This window comes from Zootoca vivipara, chromosome 4 (genome assembly GCF_965207765.1).
Source record: "Zootoca vivipara chromosome 4, rZooViv2.hap1.1, whole genome shotgun sequence".
In the NCBI taxonomy this organism is placed as follows: Eukaryota; Metazoa; Chordata; class Lepidosauria; order Squamata; family Lacertidae; genus Zootoca; species Zootoca vivipara.
In genome coordinates, this window is record NC_142587.1 from 90,097,498 (window position 1) to 90,110,944 (window position 13,447).

At 45.1% G+C, this 13,447-nt stretch overlaps 1 protein-coding gene across 1 annotated transcript in view; it reads right to left on the minus strand.

Annotated features, from left to right (window-relative positions):
- Nucleotides 1-44: 44 nt before the first annotated feature.
- NAALAD2 (N-acetylated alpha-linked acidic dipeptidase 2) overlaps nt 45-13,447 on the minus strand; it is a 33,850-nt gene continuing 20,447 nt past the window's right edge. The window contains exons 11-19 of the mRNA XM_035114942.3: nt 11,976-12,058; nt 11,126-11,189; nt 10,804-10,871; nt 10,176-10,267; nt 7,961-8,051; nt 6,523-6,787; nt 4,759-4,840; nt 2,930-3,022; nt 45-1,135 (exon numbers count right to left, since the gene is read on the minus strand). Coding sequence (XP_034970833.3) covers nt 946-1,135; nt 2,930-3,022; nt 4,759-4,840; nt 6,523-6,787; nt 7,961-8,051; nt 10,176-10,267; nt 10,804-10,871; nt 11,126-11,189; nt 11,976-12,058 — 1,028 coding nt within the window. The 3' untranslated portion in view covers nt 45-945. The remainder of the gene's footprint in view (nt 1,136-2,929; nt 3,023-4,758; nt 4,841-6,522; nt 6,788-7,960; nt 8,052-10,175; nt 10,268-10,803; nt 10,872-11,125; nt 11,190-11,975; nt 12,059-13,447) is intronic.

The window sequence follows — 13,447 nt, forward strand, 5'->3', positions numbered from 1 at the left end:
TGTTCTGCCTACCCCAGTCAGAAAACATTCCTTGCACAACTTAATGGCTTTCTTTACAGTGGTAAAACGATGTAGAAGGTACACTTTTATTTAAGAGCAGTTACACATAGTAGAGTTACCCATTTAAAGAAGCACTCACAACCACATTGAACACTTAATAGACTTTTAAAATCATTTCACTTTTGTTCTACATCCAGGTGCTTCTACTCAGCTTTGAAGGGAAACCCTCTTTCCAATAGCATCTGAGTTATGATTGTTGAGGATTTATTCTTCTTGCGTGTTTCATGCAATCCATATATCACTGTTGTAGAACAGAGGTGGAAACTACAAACAGTGAAGGAGTGGAATTAGATGAACTAGTGAGTAGAGAGTCAAATGAATGCAAGGTGAAATGGATTCAGCTGGGCTTCTGAGTGAAATACTGTTCCAGGCAAGGTTAAATGGTGGCTGGTGCTGAAAACATATAATTCTTCCATTATGGCTATCAAAATCACTGGCAGCTGCCCACCTTGCTGGAAATGTGCTCAGTCTTGGCCCATGCTGTAAATGAGAGCTTTGGAGCTGGCTAAGGACAGCTTAGAAATGGCATGTGAGTGAATGCTTAAAACTGCCAGAAGTAGCACTGTCTGATTAAAAAGTATTATTGTCACCAGTCTGGGTTGAAAGTGTAGATGAGCAGCAAAGAAGATCTCTTGCTAAGTCCATTTTTTAACGGTGTTCATCCCACCCCTTCTTCCAAGGTCCTGGGGGTGGGCAGTCTTAACTTTCCATCCCCTCCAGTCAAACTTGATGGTTCTTTCTGATCATGAGCACTGAACATGACAAGGGAAGTAGCCTCATGGTGCTGCTGTTTGAATATTATGTCTGCGTTGAGAAGAATCAGCTTTCTGGGCATGCAATTCAAATAGATTGTTTCTGTTCTCATTCCTGCTGCTCCCAACCATCCTAGAACACAGTTTTCAGTGTTCCTGCAGCAGCCTGAACTGCGAAAGTTGCAATAGAGATTTGCCTCTTGACTTCCTCCCAAGCTTTGCGTTGATCTGTCCTGCTGTCGATATCAAACATGGCATCATAGATTCCAGGGAAGGACACGCCTGCATACTTGTTGCGGCTGCTAGGAGCAAAGATGATGTGTCTGTGGGGCAAGGGAACACATTTTTTTTTTTTAAAAAAAGAGCAAGCAAACTCTTGCAGGACGTTAGCCAAGTTTTAGTCAGTATAGACCTATTAAAATTAATGGACCTAATTTGTTTCATTAATTTCAGTGGGTCTACTCAAGTAAAACAGCTGACTACAGCCCCCCCCCCCAAGTCTTAATTTCTGTTGCTGGACCTTTATAGCCAGGGCCATTTCCCAAAGCAATAAAACATCGGAAGCTACAGTTCAGGGAGAGCATTACACTAAAGCAGCACAAGTGTAAGCATTTTAGAAGCCTGAAATAATTAAAACACATCTTTCCTGACACAAATGATAATGGCATAGCTGCTATATCAGGCATCCCCAAACTTCGGCCCTCCAGATGTTTTGGACTACAATTCCCTTCATCCCTGACCACTGGTCCTCTTAGCTAGGGATCATGGGAGTTGTAGGCCAAAACATCTAGAGGGCCGCAGTTTGGGGATGCCTGTGCTATATGAACTTTCTTGGGGATGAGCTGCACAAACAAGGACACTACAATTGAGAATACTCCCTCTCCTCATGCAGCACTGCCTCCCCTCCCTGGAAAGGACCACTGCTGATGACCTTAATGTATAGCCCAGTAAATGCAGCAAACCTTTCAGGCATTTGGGCCCAAAGCCATATAGGGTTTTATGAGTTGAGTTAAGCAGCACCTGGCTTAGAAATTGTGCAAGACATTACTGGCAAGATAGGTTGGCAAGGACCTGTCCCGATGCTAGGTGTTTAGTAGCCTGGACTGTTTAGTGCAGTATGTGGTCAGTGTAAGTGCCCATTGCTCAAACGAGGGGTCAACATCACTAGGAATATGCAAAGGCATTTAATTTTTTGGTTTGGAAATCTGCAGGTGCGGGAATGCATATTCCCAACTCCCTACTTTCCATTATTTATTATTATGATTATTGATAATAATTCTCTGGAATGGAGGCTCCCTCTTTTTCCTTGCATTAACTGTGGTTCCACATCCATCTGCTCAACTGTTATCATAGAAAACATTGCTTTTAGAAGCTGCCCAACTTGTCCTCCTATTGGGGTAACTGTGGACATTGACACTGGGAAAATGGGTACCTTAATTCAAGGTTTCCCAGACCACCGGTGGTCCGTGAGCTTCATTCAGGTGAAGAAGAAGAAGAAGAGTTTGGACTTGATATCCCGCTTTATCACTCCCTTAAGGAGTCTCAAAGCGGCCAACAATCTCCTTTCCCTTCCTCCCCCACAACAAACACTCTGTGAGGTGGGTGGGGCTGAGAGACTTCAAAGAAGTGTGACTAGCCCAAGGTCACCCAGCAGCTGCATGTGGAGGAGCAGAGACACGAACCCCTCTTAACCACTATACCACACTGGCTCTGCAGGTGGTCTGCAGGATGACTGTTTTAAATCTACATGCTGATTTTTTATAGCACTTATACCACTTATCTTACATTGCTTTTTATTGTAATGCAATTTTGAGTCCTGTGGAATTCAGGTTGTTGTAATACAATGAAATACAGCATAGTTGAAATAAAAGAAGCAACAAAAAATAACATTTAAAAATCATGAAGTGTCTTTCCCAGAACATTACAATTGCTACAAAAGGCAGAAAAATGATAATGTCCCCCCCCCTCACCCCAATGCCATTAGCAAATTTTGAGTGGTCTGTTGGGTGTGGGAGGGGGAAAACCACAGCTCTAATCCACTTGTCTGACAGAGCGAGGAAACAACTCTACTGGCCTATGCCCTGCAAACAACCTCTCTCTGTGTTATGATGGCTTACCTGTAAAATCGCCTGCCTGGCAACCCAAGGGGATCAATGAACGCTCTCTCCAGAAGCATCAGCTGATCATTCACCATCCGCACAGCAATGGGGCTGTAAAGTGAGAGAGACATCATAAGAACATAGGAAAGCCCTGTTGGATCACACCAATGACCATTTCTTCCAATGGCCAAGCATGTCTCTGGGAAAGCCCACAAGCACAGCAAGAGGACAAGAACCCAGCGATGGGTCTTCAGAAGCACACAGCCTGGAGGTAGAAGACAAACATTATGCCCATTACTGTCTCCAGGCTATATGCTACCTCCAATGCTAGCTTTATCCTCGATGTGTTTGCCCAGTCCTTTCTTAGATCTGTAAGTTTGCATGGCATCAGACGATTCTGGGCACATGGAAGGCGCTTTAGCCTAATGTTCTGCTTTCCATAGGCTCTCTCCTAAAGTGTGTGATGCTACATTCCAACCAGTTTGGGTTTAATGTATTTTTAGCAATCATGTTGCTTAGAAGATCCAGGCTGTTTTGCCTTTCCTTGCTTTTTCATTCACCCACTCAGCTGCTCGCCTGCCTTCCATCTGCTGTCAACAGAGCCTGTGACATACAGAAGCGGCCTCTGTGGCTTCGTTTCCCTATATATTTAAATAAGCCGCACTACTGTTGAAGCAATGATTCTTCAACATCAACTTCGTTGGACTGGTCATGTTTGGATGCCTGGTTATCGTCTTCCAAAGCAACTACTCTATTCCGAACTTAAAAATGGAAAGTGTAATGCTGGTGGTCAACAAAAGAGGTTTAAAGACACCAGGGCCGTCTTAAACGCCCCTGCCGCTGTGGTGCGCCGGATCTCTCCGGCGCCCTCCCGTCCCGTTTCCCAGCGCGGTGGGCACAGCGGCGGGCGGGCGGGCAGGCACAGCGTGATCTCTCTGGCGCCCTCCCGCCCCGTTTCCCAGCGCGGTGGGCGGGTGGGCGCAGCGCGTAGCGCGGCTCCCACAGGCGCAGCTGCGCGGCGGACCAGCGGATCGGCCGGCCAGCGGGCGGGCGCAGCTCGCGGCGCCTTTCTGGTGGGCCGGCACCATGGTGCCCTGCGCCACCGGGGGTCTACCTAGAGCCGGGCCTGAAAGACACTCTCAAGGCAAATCTTTAAAAAAATGTAGTATAAACACTGGCAACTGGGAAACACTGGCCTGCGAGCGCTCCAATTGGAGAACAGCCTTTACCAAAGGTGTCATGGGCTTTGAAGACACTCGAACTCAGGACGCAAGGGAGAAACTTGCTAAGAGGAAGGCACGCTTGGCAAATCTACACCGTGATCAACTCCTGCCCAGAAACCTATGTCCCCACTGTGGAAGGACGTGTGGTTCCAGAATTGGCCTCCACAGTCACTTACGGACTCATTGTTAAAACCGTGTTTATGGAAGACAATCTTACTCGGCTACGAGTGATCGATAAAGAAGAAGAATACCAGTGATGGCAGCTGCACCTGCAGCTTTACTTAAGTTGCATAAAGGCATTCTTGTTTCAGCAACAGGGTAGGAATCTTGGGTTCGATGAAAATGCAATGCTGGTTCCAAGTGTACTGGTTTGCAAATCAGGGGTATGGACTGAAGTTTGCCAGGCTCTTTATTAACCCCAAACCATTTTTATTTTCATTTTTTAGTTGCTTATTGCTTTTAAATGTGCCTTGTGTTTGTAATGCAACTCAACATTGATCTCCATCTCCGTTGCATAAATTTAAAAATAGAGTATTTGAAAAATGCTGAACAGCAGTGCATTCCATCTGTTTATTTATTTATTTTTTTAAAAAAGAAAAACCAGTTTTGCAAACACATACTCACTCGTTCTGATCAAGCTGTGATAATCTATGGTGAAAATCAGCAGCTGCCTCCGTGAAATTAGCCACAGCGGAAAAGAGAGGATCTGCAAATACAGAGTTGATAAGTCAATTTCCTAATTTAAAAAAGAGAAAGGCTCACAGTTCAGTGGCAGGGGGTCCCAGGCTTAAATCCTGGTCATCTTAGTTACAAACAAACAAGAAGCTGCCTTAAGGCGGCCAATCAGATCTAACTCAGTATTGACTATGCTGATGAGTGGTGGTTTCAAATGGGTCATAGACCACTGAGCCTCTTGGGCTTGCTGGTCAGCGGTTTGAAACCCCACAATGTAGTGAGCTCCCGTTGCTCTGTCCCAGCTCCTGCCAACCTAGCAGTTCGAAAGCACACTGGCACAAGTAGATAAATAGGTACCGCTGCAGCAGGAAGGTAAACGGTGTTTCCGTGCGCTCTGGCTTCCATCACTGTGTCCCGTTGCACCAGAGGTGGTTTAGTCCTGCTGGTCACATGACCCGGAAAGCTGTCTGGACAAACACCAGCTCTCTTAGCCTGAAAGCGAGATGTGTGCCGCAACCCCATAGTCGCCTTTGACTGGACTTAACCCTCCAGGGGTCCTTTACCTTTCTACCGTAGAGAATTGGGCTATCAGTGGGTACTATGTTCTATATCCACTGAAAGAAGCATTACTCTTCTCAATGCTAGTTGCAAGGAAATCACAGGTGGACAGAATGCTCTTGCGCTCATGCCCAACTTTCAGGCTTCACTCAGGAATCTGTTCAGCCACTGTGAGAACAGGCTTCTGGACTAGATGGGCCATTGGCCTGATCCAGCAGGCTTGTCTTATGTTCTTGTATTAAGTCACGGGAGGATAGTTTGTTGGCTGAGCATTGGGGGGAAATCTTGGACGGTAAGAGCAGTTCTAAAGCCGAACCAACTTTCAAATGGGGTGGTGGACTCTCCCTGACTTGGAGGTCTTCAAGCAGATCTTGGGCAACCAACTCTTGGAGATACTTTAGCTCCGGCTTCCCTGCCAGATTCATGATTCCATACTATTCAATTAAAGCACATGGCTTCCCTCGCCACAATCCTGAGTACTGTAGCTCCCTTCTCACAGAGCTATAATTCCCAGAAGTATTATTATTATTATTATTATTATTATTATTATTATTATTATTATTATATTTGCCCCTTCCCCTGACAGGGAGGCAAGGCAGCTTACAAATAAAATAGGAACAACTAAAAACATTGGGGGAAATGCCATTAAAAAAAGAATAAAACATTAATAGAATTAAAGTGATTAAAGATACACATATATAAACATACAAATAACTACAATAAAAATAGCACAGCACCAGCCCTTTCATTAGAAGCAGTCAATTTCCCAAAGCTTGTTGGAACAAGAAGGTCTTCACCTGCTGGTGGGAAGACCACAAGGTGGGAGCTAGTCTGGCTCATTCAGGAAGGAGTTTCAGAGTTGTTTGGGAGCAACCACCGAGAAGGCCCTCTCCTGCACTAAGCGTCTCAGTGAGGGTGGTGGGACCAAGAGAAGGGGGGACTGAGAGATCTTCTGAAGATCTCCGAACCCGGGCAGGTTCACAGAAGAGAATACAGTCTTTCAAATAACAAATTTCATTTCCCAGGATGCTCTGGGGGGAAGCCATCTGCTTTAAACGTGTGGGTGTGACCCATATCTGTCGCTAACGGAGAGAGGCCCGTAGCAACAGGAAGCACACCTGTACGGACTTTGTATCCCTTTTGTGTCAGGCTCACCAAATGATACTTGGTAGGTTCCCAGGTGTGCTTTGTGCCTCTTGGCCACGTCGTAGATTCCGTTGGCGTAGGTCCTCAATGCTTCTGCATAATCTTGGCAACGGAGAGGAAGGACCTGGGAATTGGCCAGTTCGTAGACCAAGCCTGCCCGGAGGTGAGCGACGGCAAGCTGCTTCCTGAACGTGGGGTCGTAAAACCGCTCGACTAATTCAAAGGTCTCGTATGTGGTGTGGTAGAGAGGGTAGTTACTGAATTTGTCTACTTTCTGGAAAAGGAGAGCAAAGAAATGGGTCAAATGTGCCTGTTCTGGATGCTTTAGTTGAGATTCCTGCATTGAAGGAGGTGACTCTCGGGGTCTCTTCCAACTCTACAGTTCTATGATTCTAAGAAAGGTGGAAACTCAATTACAGTCATACCTTGGTTCTCGAATGGCTTAGTTGCCGAACAAATCAGCTCCCGGACGCCGCAAACCCGGAAGCAAGTGTTCTGGTTTGCGAACGTTTTTCGGAGCCAAACGCCCGACGCGGCTTCTGCTTGAGTGCAGGACGCTCCTGCAGCCAATAGGAAGGTGCGCCTTGCTTTTCGAATGGTTTCAGGATTGGCACGCACTCCCGGAACGGATTAAGTTTGAGAACCAAGGTACCACTGTATTAAAGTTTCCCCACATCACAGGTCCAGTCCAACTCGGCTCACTGTCAGTTTAGTGGAGACAAAATCAAGCACTAAGGGGCAAATTGGGCACAGGAATATAGAGAGCTATCTTATACAGAGTCAGAGACCATCCACCTCCATAATGTCTACACTGACTGTCAGCAGCACCCCAGGTTTTCAGGCAGGGAGATGGAACCTGAGGCCTTTTTCAAAAGCTCTGCCACTCCGCAGGGCATATGATTTATCCCATGAGAGTGTGCAATGGACTGTTGCTTTATTCTTTTACTTTTCTTTGCAGAAGACTGGATTGGTGCTTCCCTGTCCATTTTTCCCCCATTGGGAGCTTTCCCAAAAATAAAAAAGGAGACCCGATTGCTGTGGGGTGTTCACAGCTGTCCAGAAATAAACAGAGGGGTGTTGTTATGTACTGAGCTGAATCATAGAACAATAGGATCCAGAATCAGCAGTCTGATTGGTCCGCAGGAGCCACCCAATCCAACTCCAGGTGGAAGTGAATCTGCAACCTGATTGGCCTGCAGGAGCAGCCAATCAGGCTGCTGGCAGAAGTCAATCCACAAACTGATTGGCCCACAGGTGTAGCCCTGAAGTAGCCAATCACGCAAGGCCCATTATGTAAATAATGTATATAAGCAGATGGTTTTGGGGAAAGGGCATTCTTCTTCTCTTCTTCTCCTTGATGACTACGAGCTGAATAAAGAGCATGAAATTCACTCTCGACTCCGAGTATATTTCAGGTGTCATCTTTCGGACAGGCTGCTCGGCTTACCCTATTCTTAGTGTATCGGGCTCTGCCGGACACGATCCCCAACCGCTGGAAGAAAGCTTCGAAATCGCTGCCTGATCCAAGCTTGCTGATCCTGCCCAGAGAGAGGGGAAGAGGCTGCTATAGTTAGATCTAGTGCTTTTTTTCTGGGGGGATGCAGGGGTACGCATACCTCTAAACATTTTGGCCTTATTGAGGGGCAGTATTTCGATATGAGAAGGAAACATATATTTTTTTAAAGAAAAAAAAGTACTGGTTAGATCTCTTGCAAAGGCACAGCAAAAAATAAAGCTTTGGAGCACAGGAATGAGCAATGTGGTCGCACTCTGAAAATAATGAGGGTGGCTCAAAGTGAGGACCCAAATGGGAAGCTTACCTACATGCCCACAATTTGCCAGATCACCATGGGTGACATCCAAAAAGGCAAGGAAACTCTGGAGCTAAAGCTGAAAATTGGGAGTATGTGTGGAAGGGGGGGGGGTTGTTAGATAAGGCCATAAGGATCTGTATCAGACTTTTCCACCCTAGTGCCCCCCCCCAGATGTTTTGGACTACAATTTAGTTACTTATTAATTTAAGTATGTCTACTTTTTGTTTTTTTAAGCCAGTGTTGATTTTAATCATCTTTTGGTTAAAATAATTAAAAAACCTGGTTTTGACTGTTTTAAATCAATGATTTTAATGTTTTGTTTTATATTTCTGTAAAGCACTCACTCAGAGGGGATTCTTTTGTTTTGCAATCAAGAGCTATATAAATGTTACAGGTAGGTAGCCGTGTTGGTCTGAGTCGAAGCAAAATAAAAAAATTCTTTCAGTAGCACCTTAAAGTCCAACTAAGTTTTTATTTTGGTATGAGCTTTCGTGTGCATGCACACTTCTTCAGATACGAATCTGAAGAATATCTGAAGAATAAGTGTGCATGCACATGAAAGCTCATACCAAAATAAAAACTTAGTTGGACTTTAAGGTGCTACTGAAAGATTTTTTTTATATAAATGTTGTTAATGATAAACAGATAAAACCACATTTTAGAATTTTGAATAAAAATTCACATTTATTATTATTTATTAAAATTTGTATACCACCCTCCATCCAAATCTCGGGGGAGCTGATAAGTGAAACATACAATATAGGATACATAATAAAACCAAAGCAAACCAACGACCCACTTCCCACAGACACATTTTAAAAGTCATAGACGAACTCCTGGTTGAAAAGAAACTTTTTTTTTGCCTGGTGTAATGAAGGCGCCAGGCAAGCCTTCCTGGGGAGGGCATTCCACAAATAATCATTAAGGTGACTGGCTAAGATGAAAATTAAAGCGCAGAAACGTCTGCTGGCATAAATAGTCGTTCAAGGAACTTGTGAAAATAAAAAGCGAGGGTGCCTGCCAAATCCCTGTTGGAAGAGTGTTCTGCAGCACAGGGCTGGTGACACTAAATGAATGAAAGCAGGGATAGGAAAGCTCTATCTGCCCCTTGTGGGACCCAGGTGGCGCTGTGGTTAAACCACTGGGCTTGCTGATCAGAAGGTTGGCGGTTCGAATCCCTGTGACGGGGTGACCTCCCGTTGCTTGGTCCCAGCTCCTGCCAACCTAGCAGTTTGAAAGCACGTCAAAGTGCAAGTAGATGAATAGGAACCGCAACAGCGGGAAGGTAAACGGCGTTTCCATGTGCTGCTCTGGTTTGCCAGAAGCGGCTTTGTCATGCTGGCCACATGACCTGGAAGCTATACGCTGGCTCCCTCGGCCAATAATGCGAGATGAGCGCGCAACCCCAGAGTCGGTCACGACTGGACCTAATGGTCAGGGGTCCCTTTACCTTTACCTTTTATCTGCCCCTTGTGTGGGAATTTTGATGGGACACTCATATGTGCAATTATTTAAGTAATGGATGTTTGTGCTAGGGCTGCCATACGTCCGGAATTTCCCAGACATAGCTGGGATTCGGCCCTCGCAAACAGCGTCAGGGCAGAAATTGTCCGGGAAAATCCGGACGCATGACAATCTATGCTAATGCTGGAAGTGTAGATTTTGGCAAATTTCCTTAAAAATAGCTTAAAACTTTTGTGTGTGAGAGCCTTTGCAAAAAAAAAAAAACCACCAACCCACCCCCACCCCCCAAAAAATATGGCAATCCCTAGTTTATGCCAATAAACTTTTAATTTTTAAAAAAGGTTCTGGACTTGCATGTGTGGATTAAGTAAGGGATTCTCTTACCTGGGCAGAGTCTTACTTTCTGAGGATGGGTCCTTCTCCAACCAGCTTTCATAGAGGGTTTTGCTTCCATATCCATCATCAGGGCTTGCGATCTAGGGAAGGAAAACAATGTGTCTGAATATGACGATTTCAGCTCTATAAGAGAGGTGCCACCAGTCCTATACGTTTAAAGCAGTGTCCTTTCACTTTAAACAGCCAGTTCCCCCAAAGAACCACGGGAACCGTAGTTCTGTTAAGGGCGCTGAGAGTTCTCAGAAAACCCCTATTCTCCCTGGAAAGCCAAAATTCTGAGTGGTTTAACAGGCGATTCCACTTCCCAGGGAACTGTGGGACCCCTGCCTCCTTTGGAATGTCCATTCAGCACAAAACGCTGCACAAACGCAAGACCGGCCTTTGCGCCTATCCTCAGAACCATGAGGTCTAGAAACTTGATTTTTTTTATTTAAAAAAACTGTGATTCCTTAAGAAGCATTCCTTGCACTCGAATGGACTCAGCAGCCCACCCTGCACTGAGGATTCCTGCCATTGTTCCCCTCAAGTCATTCTCCCAGCCTCACAAGGACAGATGAAGACTAAGAGGAGGAGGAAGGGGGTGGGGGCGGAGCCATAAAAATGAGATTATTTGTACCTCTTTTGTCAGATTATACACCAACCGATTGAGAAGAGGAGTGCAGTCAACTCTTAATGTGTAGTTGCCTGAAAACCAAAGTATAATTAGACGTTTAATGGGACACTCTCTTTTTTTTTTTAAATTGACTTTAAAAAACTATAATAGGCTACATCATACCAGGTCAGACTTTTTGTCTACCTCTCTCGGTACTGGCTATTCGAGTGCCGTCTCTCAGTATTGGCTATTTAAGCACCGGTATCTCTTCGAATGTAAAAGCGGCACTGAACTGAAACCTGAACTGCGGGTCGCAGTTTTTGGAAGACGGCCAAAGGATGCTCACCTTCTATAGAAGAGTCCGAGTTGATGTAAGCCACAGCCCGTGCTTGAAGAATTTTGGCATTCTCCTGCAGTTACAAAAAGATACAAGCGCCGCCAGGTTGATGACAAAGTTAACTGGGTTGTTTTCTACAAAAAGCAGCAGCAGCTGCATATGAAACAGACATCCAAGTGCAATCACATGTATGGACTGTGATAGCTATGCCCTTTTCTCCAGTTGCCACAGGGATAGAACAATAGAACTTTAGAGTTCAAAGGCACTCCCAAGGGTCATCTAGTCCACCCCCTGCATGCAATGCAGGAATCACAGATAAAGCATCCCGGACAGATCCTACCTCTGTTTAAAAACCTCCAAGGAAGGAGACTCCATCACTGTCCAAGGGAGTCTGTTCCACTGTGGAACAGCTCTTACCATCAGAAGGTTCTTCCTAATGTTTAGTCTTTTCTTACTGTATGTTTATCTGTGGTGTTGTTGTTTAATTGTAAGCTGCCCTGCGATCTTTGGATGAAGGGTGATATAGAAATTTAATTAATGATAATGATAATCACCACGTAGAGCAGAATTGGGGGCAGAGCGAAATGAAGACAATAGAAGGGAGGGCTCCCTCTTGGGATTTACTGGTGCAGACCCCCCAATCTGCTAATAACCCACATTGTAAAAGATGTTTGTGCTATTTGTGGGAAAACTCAGGGCCCCTCCAGGCCAGTGTATTCTTGTTGCCTGGAGGGGCACATTGCAATTCAAGAACAAGACTAGGTTAGATCCTTCACTTCCATGGGTCTGTTCTGAGTAAAAATTTAGAGAGTTCCTGCGAGTCTCAGCAAAACATTCTGGTCCCGGGTTCACCACTTACCTCCGCCCATTCTGTGGAACCCAACAGCCCAAATTCTTCCGCATCCCAACTGGCAAAAATGATTGTTCTCCTGGGCTTCCAACCTGTTGGCATTGAAAAGGTCATCATCTCTCTGGGTGGCTCGCAGGGCAAGTCTGAACGTGACTGCTCAGAAGGGAGGACTACTGAGTTCATTTAAAGATGATTTTTTTTAATTTTTAAAAAATCAACTTATAACAGTGATGGCGAACCTATGACACGTGTGTCAGACATGACACGCAGAGCCCTCACTGCTGGCACACGCCCCATCGGCCCATTCGCGCTGTTGTTGTTGTCCCCCCCCCCCCATTTGTTCTCCCGCTCCTCCTCACGCTACAGCTTGTCTCCACTGTTAAAACCCGGATCCTTTGTTGTTGCTGCTGCTGCTGCTGGTAACCAGAAATTGGTTTTTTAACCCTTTCTGTGCTGTTTTTTCTGGCGCTTTGGCAGACTATGATTGGGTGTAACAGCGTTCTTTTTTAAGCCGTTCTGTGCTGGTGTTTTTTGGCGCTTTGGCAGACTATGTTGGTGCTGTGTGTTAGTTCCAGCGAAGGTATTATTCGCCATTTATTTCTGTTCTCTTCCCCCCCCCAAAAGTGCAGCAGCTTTGGGGTATCCCCCCCAAAAAAGCAATGCAACTTTTGCACCCCCCAAAAAACCTCCAAAACTTTGGTTAGCAGCTTCCCCCCAAAATGCTCAAAAACTCTGGGCACTTTGTGATAAATAAGGGATTTTTGGCTCGGTTTGGTTAAATAATTTGTTTTTGGTTTATCAAATGCAATTATATATTACAATTATACATTTTTGTAATTTAAACTATAAGTATCACAAAATTATGTTTTTTTTTCTCGAAGTGACACACTACCCAAGTTATGCTCGGTTTTTTGGCGAATTTTGACACACCAAGCTCAAAAGGTTGCCCATCACTGACTTATAACAAGGCTGAGGAATCTGTGGTCTTCCATCTGGATTGGACCACAACTCCCATCAGCCTCAGCTAGCATGGCCAATGGCCAGGGAGGATAGGAGTTGTAGTCTAGCAACAGCTGGAGAACCAAAGGTTTCCCAGGCCTGCTTTTTAAACACAGCCCCGGGGCAGTTAAAAACCATGCTTCAGTAACCTCTATAAAATAAGGATCTGTTTCTGATTGCCTTAGTTTGGGATCAGGATTTTGTTTTATTCGTTGCTTTTCATTCCATCCGCCGGCAATTATATTTCTTAAGCAAAGGACCAGGCAGCCTTACAACCTCTTAAAAGAAAACATTTAAAATTTCAACTCCCACTCTGATCAATAAGAGCAATCAAAATTGAAAAGGCAATGCCATTAAAAAATGGAATCGGGTTTTAGAAATGCCTTTGAAACATGAGAAGGAGGAGGAGGAGGAGGAGGAGGAGGAGGAGGAGGAGGAGGAGACTAATAAGCATCTTTCAAGAAACTGTTCCACCAAAGAAG